Source organism: Phascolarctos cinereus, unplaced genomic scaffold (genome assembly GCF_003287225.1).
Source record: "Phascolarctos cinereus isolate Bilbo 61053 unplaced genomic scaffold, phaCin_HiC Scaffold_726;HRSCAF=1367, whole genome shotgun sequence".
Classification (NCBI taxonomy): Eukaryota; Metazoa; Chordata; class Mammalia; order Diprotodontia; family Phascolarctidae; genus Phascolarctos; species Phascolarctos cinereus.
In genome coordinates, this window is record NW_027556098.1 from 185,335,061 (window position 1) to 185,353,114 (window position 18,054).

The 18,054-nt window shown below is 37.8% G+C and overlaps 1 protein-coding gene across 1 annotated transcript in view; it reads left to right on the forward strand.

The window, feature by feature from the left end:
- The window catches only part of ANKRD44 (ankyrin repeat domain 44), a 366,840-nt gene that overhangs the window by 142,689 nt on the left and 206,097 nt on the right, over positions 1-18,054 (forward strand). The window contains 1 exon segment of the mRNA XM_020993541.2: positions 17,281-17,364. Coding sequence (XP_020849200.1) covers positions 17,281-17,364 — 84 coding nt within the window.

Here is an 18,054-nt window from a genome sequence, read left to right on the forward strand (position 1 = left end):
TTTATTTTCAAGAATTTCTAATGGTGGTATATTAAGGTATCAGATGTCTAGTTATTGATTGCTACTACTAAGTTCTCTTCCTTCAGTAAAAGCCTGTTAAGTATGTCTAGTTAATCACATGGATTTAGATATATTAGAGGCCCGATGCCCTGAGACACTGAGTGAGAGCCTGAAATAACATGACTGTCCTTACAAGGCACATAAGTCTTTTCTGGATGCCTGATACATAGTAGGTACTTAATCAAAGATTGTTGATTTATTGTCTCCACTGAAAAGGGATTTCACTGGACTTGCACCTGTGAAAAAGACTGTGTGGTTTTGCTTGGTTGAACTACTGTCACTTAAGTTTCCATCCTAAAATTTCCCATGTTATTTTCCAAATGGTCAAGCACAACTTAATTGAATGCTGTCATTTAAGGGGCAGCTAGATAGCCAGGCCAGGAGTCAAAAAGACTCATCTTCATGAGTTCAAATCTGGTCTGAGACAATAGCTGTGTGACTCTAGGCAAATCAGTTTGCCTCAGTTTTCTCATTTGTAAAATGAGCTGGAGAAGGAAATGGCAAACCGCTTCAGTATCTACCAAGAAAACCCCAAAGTGAGGTCATGAAGAGTTGAACATGACGGAAATGACTGAACAACAGTGACACCTACCTCCCAGCACCATTGTGAGGATCAGTCAATAAACATTTATTAAGTGCCTACTATAGACAGCTAGTAAGTATGACCCTGGGCAAGTTACATAACTCTTCTTTGCCTCAGTTCCTCATCAGTAAAAATGGGGACACACTGTAGAAGGATGTGGCAAACTACTTTAATACCTTTACCAAGAAAACCCCATAGACAAATCCATGGGGTCACAAAGAGTTGGACACGACTGGACTTAACAACAAAAACTGTGTTCCAGGCGCTGTGTTAAGGCAAGCAAACATAAAAAGAAGGTGAAAGACAGTCCCTGCTGTTCAATTACAGTCTGATAGCTGAAAGGAAGTAATGTTTGTATAGTGCTTTGCAAACCTTGAAGAGCCAAGAAAATGATAGCTATCATTATTATTATTATTATTATATTATTATATTATTATTATTATTATTATTATTATTACTATCATTCTAGCCCCTGGCTAATTAAGCCTTTCTAGCAAGTTCCCCCTTCTCTGAATATCAGTAGAGCCACAGATTTCTAGAGCCACAAGGGATCTGGGGGATCATCTAGTAATAAGATTATTTACTTTCATGCTACAAGGTACCTTATAGTTCATCTGGTCCAATCCTTTCTTTTTACACGTAAGGAAATGAAGCTGAGAGATTATGACTTGCTCGAGGTTTTTGTTGTACGTTCATTTCTTCTGTATTAGACTCTTCATGGCTTCATTTGGGGTTTTCTTGGTAAAGATACTGGAGTGGTTCGCCATTTCCTTCTCTGGCTCATTTGACAGATGAGGAAATTGAGGCCAACAGGGTTGAGTGACTTCTTCAGGGTCACACAGCTAGTAAGTGTCTGAGGCTGGATTCGAACTCGGGCCTTCCTCACTCCAGGCCCTGTGCTCTATCCTCCGTGATACCTAGCTGTCCCCAGGTGCTCAAGGTTACTCAGCTGGTAAAGGTGGGCTGAGCCTACTTCTCACTCTACTGACTATTAACTCTATCCTCCTTCTCTAATTCTTACCAAGGAAAAAAAATCAATTCATGTTTTATTGTAGTTATCTAAGATATATAACTAGAGTATAAAAATTAAAAGAGAACTGAAAACACCTGCACAGTTTAATTTCTGTTCGTGGGTTTGTTCTATGTCACTTTATGAACATAGCCTCTTATAGGGCGTTAGAGTGTTTGAGACTCAAAGACCTGAAAACACAACAGTCCTGGTAACATGGGAGCAGTGGTTAAGCCAGTTCCTTTAGAGGACAGGATGCTAGCTAGCATCAGAGCTTATGCCGACTTCCTGTCATCTAGCTAAATAGAGCAGAGTAAGTCCGAATTTCACAAGGGAAAAAGTAAAGAAAGCAAAATTTGCAAAACTTCCGCTGTCTTACTAATAGTTAAGTATATAGAAGGTTTATTTTAGAGAAGACAGTAGTGAGTGTTGTGAGGCCTCTATCCAGCACCTCTGAAGGACCTTCCTAGTACTATATACCCAGGTGATATTAACCTACATAAGAAATCCCAGCCCAGGGATGGGGAACCTGTGGCCTCGAGGCCACACATGGCCCTTTAGGTCCTCAAGTGCACCCTTTTGACTAAATCAGGACCTACAGGGCCACTTGTGGCCTTGAAGTTGCAGGTTCCCCGCCCCCTTCCAGACTTTTGTTTTAGAGGGGGGCTACTGCAGCCTCAGTTTGAACATATCTGTTACCACAAAGCAATAGATGTAGTTTTGAGATTTATCTTTATGGGATGGTAGCATTTGGAGTTAGAAAAATACCTTAAAGCTCATCTAGTCCAATATCCTCATTTTCCAGTTGAGGTAAAGTGACTTTCTTTTATAAATTTATTTTATTTTTAATTTATGGAATAAAACAAGATTTCCATGATATAGTATAATAAAAAAGATGATTGCACATGAAACTGCAAATCTACTATGTGCAACTTGCTATTCTTTTTAAATATAAATATAAAGTGACTTTCTTGCCTATGGGCAGACAGGCAGGGAGATTCTAACTTAATCCCTTTCCAGGGTCCTGGCCATTCTGAATCCCCTTTCCTCAAGTATCACACAGGTAATAATCAGAATAATGGGAATTCAAATTGAGGAGTTCTAAATCCAGATTAATAGGAGGCAGCTAGGTGGCATAACAAAGAGAATGCTGGACCTGGAGTGAGGAAGGCCTGAGTTCAAATCCAGCCCCAGACACTTTATTAGACGTGTAGCCTTGGGTAAGCCACTTAACCTCCGTTTGCCTCAGTTTCTCATTTGTAAAATAATCTGGAGAAGAAAATGGCAAACCACTCCAATATCTTTGCCAAGAAAACCCCAAATGGGGTCATGGAGAGACAGGCACAACTGAAATGACTGAACCAACAACATTAATAACATTAGTAATAGTATTAGCAATAGTATTCTATCCATTACACCATGTTGCTGCCTCTTATTTTTTCATCCCCTGCTGGTGGTGGGTATAGGAAATAAATATTACGTAATGTCCAGTCGTCAAAGAAATATGATTAAAATAGTTTTTTCTTTTACTAGAATTTCTTACTCCAAAATATTTAATGTTTTTCAAATTTCCGGCATTTACCAGTTTTCATCTCCTTCTGATGTCTGTAACTAAATGTACTTGTCAGGACTTGGATAGAAGTAGCCAGGTTGCTTCCTGGAAAACCGCTATGATGGGAGCCATGAACTGAATCACCCTCAGCAAATACCATCAATTAGCCACCCATAAAAAAGTTTGTGACTTTGCTGTTTTTATAAGCATCAGCGTATAGTATGTAGCCTGGAAGCTGAGATTGTCTCAATAATTTAGACCTGAAAATATTCCACATGATCAGGATCAAGGAATTTACTCTGTTTTCTACACTACTCATCTTACTGTGATTATAAGATATTAGTGCCTAGCATCTTTTAGGAAGCAGGGACATCTGAATATAGACTTAGAAGAATTATAGGTTGTAGGAAGAGAAGGCAATGAGTGTGAAGCCTTAGTGGGCCCCAGATAATGTACCAAAACAAAAAACAAAAAAAAGGGCCCCCTTGAGTTCTGAGAAGGGAGATACTAGCTAATTTATGAGAAACCCAATTTGGAGTTCGGAGATAATTTTGCTTAACTTGTCAGTCAGTTCCAAAAAAATAAATTGGTAATTCCCTCATGTACATTGAAATGTGGAATGTCATTGAAAGAGCCCAGGAATAAGGAGATCTGCCTTCTACTTTTGTCTCGTTTCCTCTTGATCTCTGACATTTTTACTCTTTTTTATTTTTGCTTTTTGGTGAGGTGATCGGGGTTAAGTGACTTGCCCAGGGTCACATAGCTAGTTAGTGTTAAGTGTCTGAGGCTGGAGTTGAACTCAGGTCCTCCTGACCAAAGCCAGAGCTCTATTCACTGTGCCACCTACCTGCCCCCTATTTTTACTCATTTTTAACATTATACTAACAAATATTAGTTTCAAAATACTTATTTTTAATGTAAAAAAATTTTTTTATTGATCTTTTGGGTTTTTTATTGCCTAAAATTCACCATTTTCCCCTTCATTGCCCTGCTCCTCCCTGAAAGCCATACCTAAAACCAAAAATTTAAAAAGAAATAATAAAAGAAGAAAAAATCAGCAAAACTGATCAATACAATGAAAAAAAATTATATTCAATATTCCGCACTGGTAGATTCCTAGAAAGGTGTGAGAGGTAGCATCTTCTCATATCTTTCCTTTGGGCCAAGGTTTTTTTGGGGGGGTGATTGTTCTTTCCATTTACATTGTTGAATCCATTGTAAATATTGTTTTCTTTGTTTTGTTTACTTTGCATCAGTTCATGTAAGTCTTTCAGTGCTTCTCTGTATGCATCATATGCATCATTTTTTATAGCACAATACCATTCCATTATATCTAAATACTTCTTATTTTAGAACCAGAAGAGCCCTTGGAGTTCATCTCATTGAACTGAATCATTCTATAGGTTACCATCTCTACACAGGAACTGAACCATAGGGAGATAACAAGTTTGTGTATAAGATCACAAAGCTAGCATGTAGTTTGAGTATTATTTGTAGTATTCATATTTTTATTCAGGTCTTCAATTGTGTTCTAGCTTAACTTAACCTTTTAGAATATTTAAGTCCCAGGTACTATGGAATTAATTCAGCTAAATTTCAGATTTGACCTCGAGTCATTTGAAAAAAGAATCCTTGAAAGGGGAGTGTGGGAGCAGTTACTTGACAGGAAAGCAACAGGAAAATACAGCATCTGGCAAAGTATGTCTCCCTTGTTTTGCTTTGCCCTTTATGGACGTGACCTATTTTTGAAATGTTGTGATTTACATTCAGTGTTAGACAAAACAGAATTGCCTCCCTGGAGATTCATTGGGGACGAAGGGAAGGGTGCCAGGAATGAAAGGAAGTAACCTTGATTTCACCTGGAAACATGAACATCTCCAAGGGCAGGAGCTTTGGACTCTATATATATGAAGAAAGAAGGGAGGAAGCCAAGAGACTGAGCTAAAGTTAACATCCAGGAATAAAGCAGCAATCATAGAATAGAGAGCAGTATTTACTTTTACAGTATACAGTAATAGTAAATACAGTTAAAATAAATTGCCTACTTTTGCTAAGTAGGCAATTTTAGGGAAAGCACATACATATACACATACATACAAATATACATATACATTTATCCCTTCCATATCTTTTCCCTTACCCCAAAAATTTGGATCCTTGTAAAATATTTTGGCCTTCCCTTCATGGCAGGGAAATCTGAATTTTTTTCTTTTTCTTTTATGGGATATTTACAGTACCTTATTGTAAAATTTGGGTTGATATTATACAATACTATACACATATTTTATGCATTTCTGAATGTCTAAACCTTTTCTGTGTCATATGCTGGCCTTCATGTGTTGTCTGTGGTTTCTGCAAAACTCCCCTAAAATTCCCATTTAATTTCTTATGCTGACCCATGATATATCAAAACCATGATGGGTAAAGTTGCATTGTGGAAGGGATAACTATACATCAATCACAAAGGAATTCCACTGAAGATTTCACATGGAAAACTTGAATTATTAAAATTACTACTATTAGTAAAACACTTGAAATATTAAAATAGTAACTTGGACAAACCAACATACTTTTATCACTTTCATGCCACCCCTTGCACCTTTCCCCTTTGCTTGGAAATCTTCAATGGCTTCCCACTGTCTATAAGGATAGAGTTTCATAGACTAGTAGAATGTCTAAGAGATCATAGGGGTTTCCTCTAACCCCATCCTTATAGAAATGGGGAAGCTAAGGGCCAGTAAGGTGAAGTGACCTACCAGGTCATACATGTAGCAAGTTAGTGGAAAAGAGGGGCCTAGAACCTGGGTCTCTTGAGTTGTGGCCTAATGTTTTTGCCTCTATAAAATTGCCACCCAAATGCTTATCCTGACATTTTAAGGCCCTCAGCAGTTTATCTAGTTCCTCCCTGTAGTTCTAGTTTTATCTCCCATTATTCCCTGGCATGAATCCTTTGCTTTATATCTAAACTGATCTATTCATTGTACCCAATACACATTCTTATTTAATCATTCCTGCCTGTAAGCTTTTGCTCTTTTGCCTGGCAGATAGTAGGGGTTTAATAAATCTTTGAATTGAATTATTGAATGCTGTTCTCTCGTTGTCTATAATTTCCCACCCCACCCCCCAAGTCCCTGTTCCTTTAAGGTAGGCTCAAGATTCACTTCCATCATCTTTTTTTTTTATTGTACCTATGATCTCATTGGTCCCTGGCTGAACCTGAGCGAAGCATTAGGTACATGAGGTTCATAGCTGAAACTGAAAGAGACCTGGAGACATCTAATTCAGTCTCTTCAGTTTGCCCATAAGGAAACTGTCAGAGGGGGATACTTGAAACCAAGTCTTCCTGAGTCTGGGTCTGTCTGCCAGGTCCAGGCTGCCTCTCAATAATGGTCATAATAAAAATAAATAACACTTACATAGCACTTTATACAAGGGACTTTCCAGCAACTTTGCAAGGGCTGCAGGCAGAGGTGTGCTGATAACTCTTCAAAATACATGAAACACCTTTAAGTTAATTTGTATTATTAACATTTTCTCCCTTGTTTTCTTAAGTTTAGACAAGTAACAAAACAATCAAGTCCTGATTTGTAGCAGTTTGCCATTTCTGAGATTTAAATACACTAAAAATTCAATAATTGGCTCACAGAATGTGCGCTGGTTCCAATACCTTCCTGGATGGTGTAGGAATTAGCTCCATTTTATAAATGAGGCTTAGAAACTGAGCCTTAGAAGGAAGGTGATTTATAAGGTTACACATATAGGAATGAGCAGAATATGGATTCAACCCAGCTGATGACTTCAAATCTCATGTTCTTTCTACTAAATCTTGAAACCTTCGTCTAGTCCATATGTGACTCCTTTGCGCCCCTAGAGCCCCTGATTTCTGCATTTTGGCACTTACTGTGTGCTTCATTGAGTTATTAGTTACTCTTCAAATACATAATTGGACTTCATCTTGCTCTGCATAGTGTTTCTGGAAAATGTGATGAAGTAGATTTGTCCCTTCCTATGTAGAAACAACAATATTTTCAGGATTGTGTTTCAGACTAGATAGTGAGCATCAAATAAATCATAGCAATGACTTAACAGTATGTTCAGAAAGCAAAGACACAACTATGATCTCTACCTCTTTTTGAAAATAATCCAAATTATGTTTTAAGTTTGAATAACATAGGTATACATATTTGTGAAGGAAGGAGCCCTGGTCCACTGAGACACTGGCTGGATTACTTTCATGAAGTCATATAACTTTCATGGAGTCATAGATAGCAAGGCATGTTTCAGCCTCTCTGTTTGCTGTCTATACTGAGCACCACTGTTTCTTTCCTTCTATTGTGGGCCCCAAATAAGAGGAATGAACTAGATTAGATTAGAATCCTAGCTCTCCTGTTGGACTATTATTTCTAGCAAATGACATAGAATTTCATGTTTTCCCTTCCATTGACTATGCCTCTTGGGACAGAAATATCTTTAAAGGTCCTGAACTTTACAACATTGTGCATAGTGCTGTGGATTTTATAAAATCAAAGTGGGGCTAGAAGTGGGGGAGAGAGGGGATAACATGAATCAGTAAAAATCCATAGGCCAACTTGAGCCAATATTGTAGTTTTAAACACTCCTTCCCCGCTTAACAAACTTTTCACTCCAACCATTATAACTGGGAACCAAATTGACAGGTTTGAGTTTCTTTCTTTTTAATTGCCTTGCTCACCTTCTGGCAGAAGCGCTAATGAATAGTGTTAATGAACAGAAAAATGACTAAAAGGCGTCTAGAGGAGAAAAAGAAACAAAAGACATGAATATTCCTAACACTGGAAGACAGGTCTCTGAATAATTACTTCATAGCTCTGACCATGTAAGCTGCCTTCATGTTGGAAAAGTCAATAAAAACCAGTCTCTTTTACATTCTTATGTTAGATGCCTTTTAATATGAGCTATTATTTATTAGGGCAGCTAGATGAGGGGCCTGGATTCATCTGGCCTCATATGGTTACTACCTGTGTGACCCTGGGCAAGTCACTTAAGTGCTGCCTACCTCACTTTCCTTATCTGTCAAATCAGCTGGAGCCACTTCAGTATCTTTTCCAAGAAAATTCAAATGAGATCACGAAGAGTCTGACGCAACTAAAAATGACTAAATTATTTACTACATATACATAAGTAGATGCTTATTAATATTCAGAATTCTAAAACTTAGTTTCAATAATTGGAAGTATTGAAAAGTTTCCCTAGAGAGCATCTCTAATTATTACTTATGGAGCAAAGTTCATAGAGATGTATAATATCCCTAATAAATTCATTTTTTATATCCAAGGATACTCAGAACCTTATATGGACTTATGACACTTGAGAGAAATTATTTTCATGTTATGACCCTCATTATCCTTCTGTGGTAGATTTGAATTCCTGTCCAAGAAGAGTTTGTATTTAGAAACCTTCCCTAATGACATCCTTTGAGCAGCTTTACAAAGCAAGACCCTTGTGTGTAGTGATAAATAGCAAGTTTTGCTGGTTAAATCTAATGACTTGAACCAATTTTGACTGTCTGTTTTGCAAATCTATAAGTGCTGGCTGATGCACAGATCAGTTGTTACTTAGTAAAGGGTTTCAACTTATTCACTTAAGTGGATGATTTCAAGCAACAGTATTATTGCTACATCACCTATTAGCCAATAATAATGTCTTCCTGTCTTGCCTTCAGTTGTCAGATGACAAGAGTCTGGACACATGTTTAGGAATATCTTGTTCACTTTAGGCTATTGGTTATATGTGTGTGTGTGTGTGTGTGTGTGTGTGTGTGTGTGTGTGTGTGTCCCTGCATTTTCTTTTAGGCTTAAATTTCTAGGTCACAGAAATAGATAAACAAGATACCAGGAGATTTAGAGATTTTTACAGATGCATATCTGTTCCTTACTCCAAATTTTACTTTCCCACTGATGTTTAAATGACATTTTTTATTCTGTTGGACTTCTTTCCTATAGTGGTGCTCTGCAGAAAATTTAGTGCTTATCTAGAGATAGTCTTTAACTCTGCTGTGGTTTTAATGCACTCAAACACTTGTACCTTTTGAGTAAGAAACTGAGGAAAATACTTCACAGATGACATTGTACAACAGAGAACACTGAAGTTTTACATTCTAAACTCATATATATCCACAGCATATTATTCTATAACACTTGAAGGTTTGAAAAGCATTTTCCTCACACCAGCCTGATCAGGTAGGCAGTACAAGTATTATTATAATACTCATTTTATTGTTAAGGAGAGCTGCTGTTCAAATTCAGGGATCCTGAATTTAAGTCTGGCACACTTTACAATGCACTACATTTTGTTGTTCAGTTGTTTCAGTCATGTCTGACTCTTTATGACCCCGTTTGGGGTTTTCTTGGAAAAGATACTGGAGTGGTTTGCCATTTCCTCCTCTAGCTCATTTTATAGATGAGGAAATTGAGGCAAACCAGGTTAAGTGACTTGCCCAGGGTCATACAGCTAGAGTCTGAGGCCAGATTTGAATTCATGCAGATGAGTCTTCCTGACTCCAAGCAAGGCACTCTAGCTGCCCATGCACCATATTTAGTGGTGGCATATTTTTTGCTTTGTCAGTGAAAGTGACCAAATGACTAAGATTTAATTTCTCTGCTAATAATAATGCTAGTACTGTGGCATGGTTCTCTAACAATAATGACCAGACCAAGGATAAGCTAAGGTGTGTAAGGAAAGCTAAGAATAATAAAAGAGGATTTTTAAAAAAGTGATATTGGAGAAAAGAGGAGAATCACAAAGGGCTTGTCCATTGGTGAAGTGGATGGTTTAAATAGCATCGTTCTTGCCAAGATCTCAAAATGAAAATTGAAAGGCTCAATTGAGTGTAGCCTTTTCACTGAAATGTTATTTAGAAGTGACGCTTCTGAACTTTCCATGTTCAAGGAGTGTATCGAATAAGAAGAACATTTTGAAACTTCAGACTCTTTCTTGTAATTGTTGGTTCCAGAGGAAAAATATAAGGATGGTGACTTTGCACAGCCCTCCCTCTCTTAAATCCTATTCACTTGAAAGTCATGGCATTACCTTCCTGATGTCATGGTCTTCTTCTAGAAGGAAGGACAAACAATCTTGAGTATTTTTTTTTGACCCTACATACCAGATAACAGTTTACTCTCTTGCTCCCTCTACTGTAAAAATTGTGGTTTGAATTAACCCTGGTTCTAATCAGAAAGCCCAGTGGCATTTAAATATAAACTCTAGTAGTTTAGGGTAGGGTCAAAGAAGTAATGCATGAGATCCCATGGACTAAATTTCTACAGAAGAAGGAAAGAACTCAAAAATGCAAATGTAAAGGCTCAAGAAGAAACAATTCCAATGAGGAAAAGAAGGGGAAGCTGGCAGATGTGGCTGCCCAGGGAACTCATCGCCTTAGATTGTTGAAAAAGACAGGTAGGGAAGATCAAAGTAATATGTATACACAAATGTGTCATAGTCCTGCAAGAGTAGTGTTGCGACTAGTGAGGAAAACTAAGGTCAGTAGGTAGTGTTTTTTATATTTTAAAGCTTCACTGGGGAAAAGAAGAATCAAGAAGGAATACAACTATTGTGGGATGGTAGGGGAGTGGGATGATGATAATAGACATTAGAAACAATGCAGAATTGCTTAACTCTCATTTTGCAACTGTTTTCTCTGCTAAGGAGCAAGATCTTTGGACTGAAATAGATACTAGGTAGTTAATACGTTAAATTGTAAGCTTCATGAGGGCAGGGACTATCTTTTGCTTCTTTTTGTATCTGGCTCCTCTCCCCCCCCCACAGTACCTGGCACACTGTAGGCACTTAATAATGTCACTTGATTGATTATTTTGAAGATGGGGATTATTTTTTTATTTATTTTTTAGTTGATTATTTTGAATAGGGAGGTAGTAAAAAGTCACCTAGATACCTTAGAACAAAAAGTAATGCAATAACTATACATATTTGTAATGGGTTTTGTTTTTCTTGCCTTCTTAATGGGTAAGGGAAGAGGAAAGGGAAGGAAAGAATTAGGACTTGAAAATAAAATAAAATTTTAAAAACAAAAAGTAATGCAAGTTCACAGGATCATAGATCTAAAAGAGATTTTGGAGATTTATTCTGATTCCTCATTTTGTAGATGATAATAGCTAACATTTATATAGCATCCTAAAGCTTTCAAAGCTTTATATACATGTGCGTGTCTCTCTCTCTCTATATATATATAGTCTCATTCTTCAGGTGAAGTATGTAGGCCCAGAGAAGAAAGTGACCTGCCCATGACTTCACAGGTAGTAATAAGTAGCCAAGAAAAATATCTTTAGTAATAAAAAAAGAATCTTTGTTATATGTGATAGTTTTCTGGGTGGGAAGAAGGGGAACAAAGCCAATAATATAAAAACAAAAAGTATCAATACGATTTATATAGGAAGACTGCAGAGACTCAAATCCAGGTTATCCAACTCCAAATCCAGTGTTCTTTCCACTACACTACTTCTCAAGAAGACTGGCAAAGAGATGAACCTTTATCTTAGTGCCCATTGGTCAGATGAAACCCACTGGGAGATGGTTGGTGAAGTGGCCTTTGGATCCAAAGATCCTCTTTGGCTCCCCAGCCTCAGACCTCCTGCTGGAGAGTGTCAGAACAGAAGGCAAATCTCTCTGGAAGGCTGTCTGCCACTCTTCTGGTCGAGATGATCAGAGGATGTTGGCAGATGCTCTTGAAAGACAGTGTGACAATTCACTTTTGAATAACTAATCCCTCTCTGGGCCATTGGTCAAGGAACCCCCATAGGTCTCCATTTGAATGAACTTGAACTGTTTAGTCTGTGTCCCTTCTGCCTTCTGTTTGCCCAGGTGATGGTCCCAATAGTTTTAAAAATGTGAGAGGTGTTTCCTTTTGTTAAAGCTGAGCATGCCTAGAAAATATTTTGGTAGTTGGTAATGAAATAATAGCCATGCCACAGTTAAACACACAGAGCTTTCTAATGGAAGATGTGATCACATTGAAGTATCTTATATGACTTCTAAACTTCATTTCCCCCTCTGCTATGGAATTTTTGCAGCTTTGACTCTTGTTACTATTTCATGTTTATTCACTACTCCCTTTGCACTTCATTTTACACACATTTAAATTTATTTGGTGCACTGCTACTCCTGAAATGTGTGAGCCTTCAAATGGAAATACTTAAATACTACTAAAACGAACACTATATTGGTATGTAGGTAAAGGTTCTTAGTTGTATTGCTGTAGTTCCACGAACAAAGCAAAACTAAAAAATTGGGAAAAAAATGCAGAATACTTGACTGTTATAATGGGAGTGGAGTAGGGTGGGGAATAAGGTCTTAAGCATTATGATTGAGACTATAATAAACAAAGGTTTTCTAGCTCTTCAAATTAGACAACATTATTTGGGTGCTGTTTTTTTTTCCATAAGATGGCAAGTAACTTACTGGAAGATCTAACATTAATCTGAACTTCTGTGGGGAAGGGAGAGGCAGAAGCCAGGTGGAGCTAATGGAGCTTTGACCCAGGGCACCAAAATTTAGAAAATGCAAAAATTTGTAGAAGGAAAGGTCTCTTTCCTTACCTGTTCCTCCTTTGGCTGCAGGCTGCAATGTCCCAGGGTCTTTCTTCAAGTCCAGGTGTGTGTGTGTGTGTGTGTGTGTGTGTGTGTGTGTGTGTGTGTGTGTGTGTGTGTGTGTGTGTGTGTGTGTGTGTGTGTGTGTGTGTGTGTGTGTGTGTGTGTGTAGGTAGATATCAGAAATATCTGTTTAAAATCCCGGGAAAAGGAAATAAATGCTAAAAAATTTTGCACACGTGTAGTTTGCTTCCACTGGTGTGTGTGTGTAGGAGATACATTTACAATCCTCCTGTTAATTATTTCTCTAAAAATCAATGCCACTCAAAGGGTTACAAACTTTTAGAGGAATTTTTTTAAAACAGTGTTGATTATTTTATGGAATAAGGCCATATATGACCTGTTTGAGCAGGACACATAAATGTGAATGTCTGGTTTAGAATCATAGTGCTGTTTGGGGACTCGATTGAAGAAAATGCCATGATCAGACTAATACCATCACGGTGACTTGTGCTGCTCTCTTCAGGCTTGAGGAAACAAATATTTTCTGTTTCATGGGGAATGTGTAAGGGATGTATGTGTACATAAAACTGGAACTCCTAAGACCTGAGGCTTTGACACTTCGTAGGTCTCTAAAGAATTCCACTATTGGTGGATGCATGGTATAGGGGCCCTCATTGTTCCGCAGAGTAAATGGGCCCCGTGGAGATGAGTGAGCTATATACACACACACCACTCCTGTCCTACACACTGGTTTCACTCTTTGGGCCAAGTGTCCCCAACAGCTCTCCCTGAAAACATTCCAGGCATAGCTTAGAACTGTTTGCTTTCCTTGATGAATAAATACAAAAAGTAACAGTGAAGTCTACAGATTCCTTTAAATAGGTGAGTGATAATCTACCTTGCTCTCCAAATTCCTAGTTGCATAGGTGACTTAGAGAGATTAATTTCAACACAGTGGGAGGGTTTGGCTTCAGAGTCTCCATTCCACAGCTTGTTGATAGAAGAAATTGGGTTTTTCATTCAAAATTCCCCAAAGGCCTGGATACTTCCTGTCATTTTCTTCACTGTTTAGGGCTCAAAAAGGCATAAAATATTGTACACATTTATGGCAAATTGACCACTACAGAAGACAGTTTTTCAGATTTTCCTTGAGAAAAGAAAATGCGATTTCATTTCATGAAGTTTCTTGATATATCCTCTTACCAAAGTGCCTTATGACACAAATTTTAAAAAAATTATCTCGAAAACCATGTCTGCGTGAGTGTTACCTGAAGGAATGATTTGAGGGTAGTAGATAGATTTGTCCCCAAATAATCTTTTTATCTTTAAACATTAAGTTCAAAGTCCTCAAAGAACTAAAAATCAACAAATAATAGAAAACCTGCATCCATTTCCTTGACTTCTCTCTTCCTGTCTTATTGACAACCCACCCCTGATTCTTATTCCTTCCAATAGAACTGAAGTTAAAAGAGAAAGTAGGAAAGAATTAGGGTGGATTGGAGCTCCTTCCATCTTCCACTCTGTTCTATTTCATACACCCACCAGGGAGGTGATATCTTAAATCTCACCATTACCATAAATGACTACACCTCAAAGATACCAAATTCTGAAATTCTTTTCTTTGCCCATAATCTCTTCATCTAATCCCTGGGTTTGAATTTCACTTTGAATGCTAATTAGCTGTGTGACCCTGAGTAAGTCAGTTAACCTTTTCACTGAAGTCTTCTCATTGGTAAAATGGACATAATAATACTGCCATGCTGGTACCTGGCACAGTGGTACAGAGAGATAACTTTGCTATCAGGAAGACCTTAGTTCAAGTATCCCTTATATATGACCCTAATCAAGTCACTTGATTTCTCCAAGCAACTCTAGAGTAGAAGCTTCTAATCTATTTTGGGAGAGTGAATTTCATCATATCAATATAATGACAGATTTGGACCAAAAGAGCCCTACAGGGTTGCTGTGAGATATATGTGAGGCACTTTGCCAACCTTAAAGCCGGATGTACACATCAACTGTTAATATTGACATTATTGAATGAGAGGAAGAGGAATTACTTAAAGAGCAAGATCATTGATGACATGGGAAGGGAGAGAGTGGACATTATAAACAGAGGGGTTATTCTTATTTTTTAATCTTGTTAGTAACTGTCAGTCTCTTGACCCACTGATTTCTCTGTCCTTTAATCTCTTACCCTCTGCCATGTGGTGTTTAAAAAGTTCTGGGTAATTTAATCATTTTATTAATGAGGCCAAAATGTTATTAATAAAAGGATGGTCATTTGGTCAACTCTGTGAGACCAAAGACAATCATGGTGGTGGGGCTCAGGACTTATATGTTCTTTTGGAAGAAACATGGCAATCAACTCTGGTTAACACAATGGGAGGTGGGCTATATTAAAATGAGGGAGTAAGAGTGACATCATGTCACCCTTGGACTGAGAGTCTTATCTCTATACCCAGACACCCCCAGCTTTGGGAAATCTAATCAAAGACTTTATCCCCACCCAAACCTGAGTAGAACGCAATAGGCTTCCAGACCAAGTTTGAGGAGAGTTAATTTAATCTCATTATCAAGAGACCGAACTTTTTATTTTTTTAAATCAGGACTTTAGAAGAAGGGGAAAATGCTGGGTCTTCCCAAATTATTGGTTATTAATTATCATTTCTCTCAGCCATGCATACCCTGCATATCTATCCCTAGATGAAGATACTTTATTTCTATTGTCTTCTTCCTCCACTGGTCCTCCCCAGATGTTGAAGGCTGTTGGAGATAATCAGGAAACTTCTGATTGTGTTTATTACACATTTATGCTGACCAATCTCAACTGGAGAGAATCTTTTATATTCTTCTTTTATTGACTCTATCACTTTCTCCAGAATGATAGTCCTAAATGTTCTATTTTCTCTTCAGGTCCCCAATTCTACCTACTCTCTCCTCATCCTTAGCACATGATTCCCCTCATTTGCTCCCTGTGTCAAGAAGATTGAGACCATGAATGATAGATAGACTTCACCAACTTTCCTTCTCAAAACTTCCCAGTGTCCTCATCCATCCTCTCCTTTTTCCTTCCATCCATACAATGAAATGGCCCTCCTCCTTGCCAAGGCTACCCTCTCTGCTTGTAATGGCCATCCTGTCCCTTCCCATCTCTTCTGTGGCTTTACTTTTTAAATAATTCCCTTTCCTTTTATTTGTCTTCATTCTCTTCTTTAGAGTAGCCCTTCAAATTCTTGCCCTTTGTCTCTATTGTCTTTCATGTTCAAGCTTCTAGAAAGAAGAGGCTCCCCTGAGTATGGTAGCACATGCCTGTAATCCCAGTTTTGGGGAAAGCTAAGGTACATGGATCTCTTGTACTTGGGAATTCTGAACTGCAGTAAGCTATGTTGATGCTACAATTAGATGGACGTTACTATGGTGATCCCAAGGAGGGGTGATGTAGGATAGGTAAGAAATGGATCAGTTCAAAGCTCCTGTGCCAATCAGTTGTCGCATTGGGCCCTTAGGTCGTCTCTGTGTTTCTAGCCTTTTGAAAAGATGTAGTTTTAAAAAAAAAATAGACTCTACTTGCTTATCACTCATTTTTAAACCTATTGCAACCTTGTGTCAATCTCCACCACTCTACTGAAATGTTTCTCTCTAGAGTCAAAAGCCACTTGCTTGTATCTTTCAATTAAATGACATGTTTTCCTTTCCCTATCCTCCTTGAATTGACATTATTTGCCACCTCTCCCTTGAGATCTATTCCCTTCTTGGCTCATGTGACATTGCAACACAGTAATTCTACTGCTTCTCTTTCTTTCTGACCATCCCTTCTGTATCCTTCTCTGGCTTCTTACCATTTCTTTAATCTTGGGGGGCCCATAAGATTTTGCCTTTGCCTTCTCTTCCTTGGTTATTTGTCCTGGCTTCAATTATTACCCCTGTTCAGATAATTTGAAAATCTGTGTCTCTACCCCAATGTTTCCCATAGCTAACCTGATATTTCCCATTGGATAGCTCTACCTGAATGTCCCATAGCCTCCAATTCAACATGTCCAATTCTGAATTTCTCATCTATGCCCACCGGTCCCAGCATTCTTCCAATGTCACTTCTAATTTGAAATCCCAGAGTCATTTTTGCTTTTCATCTGTTCCTCAACCCCCATATCCAATCAGATGCCAAGTCAAGTCCAAATGCAAGATGTCTTACGATCAGCCTCTCCTCTCTATTCCTTGGTTTAGGTTCTCACTTCTTTTTAATTAGATTATTATCTAATAAGCTTCTCATTGACCTTTCTAGCTCCAGTATATCCTCTCTTCAATCTATTGCCCATATTGTTAATGGAGTAATATTTTTAATGCACAGTTATGATCCTGTCACTCATTTATTCAATAAATCTTATGTATTAGATATATATTAAAATGTAGTTAAATAAAACATATTGTCAAAATATATTTTTTCTTAAAAATAATTAAATCCTGACTTTAATTCTTCTTATATTTACAGCCCCCACTGGTCCAAGCAATCTTCAGTGGTGATCCAGAAGAGATACGAATGTTGATTTACAAAACAGAAGATGTGAATGCTCTGGTAAGTGCTGCTATTTGCTGACCTAATGGTTTTATCTATACCAGCTCTGAAGACTTGAAACTATTAAGAAAATAGCTGCAATGAGCAAGGAATTAAAAAAGAGAAAAAAAATCTGGTAGCCAATGATTTATGAATTTAATAGTTTCTTAGAACTAAGTTGAACAAGTAATTGAATATAGTACATGCTACTAATTCCCTTGATGTAACTTAATTATATAAATCTGCAAGTCTGTCAAGGATAGGAGACTTTTCTCAAGCTCTTTTTGTTAACTAAAAACCATGGAAAAGTTAAAGCATCTTTAATCTCTAATATCTTTAGAAAGGTGGTGTATTGTAGTAGTCCACAGATTGTCTCCTACTTCCTGTTGATAGCTCTATCTGCACATCCAAATAGTCCAAACTCAGAAGCCTGGGTTCAAGTTCTGCTCCTGAAACATACTGACTATGTGACCCTGGGCAAGTAGAAACTCTTTAAGACTGTAAGTTACAGAAAAGGTATTTACCTACATTAGTAGGAGGCTCCTCATCTGGGAATCCTATATTCTAGTGAAATCTCAGCCTCAGTCCCTCTTCCTGTCTTAGCTTCACAATTTCTTTTCCTGGTGAATTATAATCTGAATTTGAGCATTTTTCACTTGTAGAATGTTACCTCTAAATAACTACTTGGATGTTAGAAATAGAATCATGGGA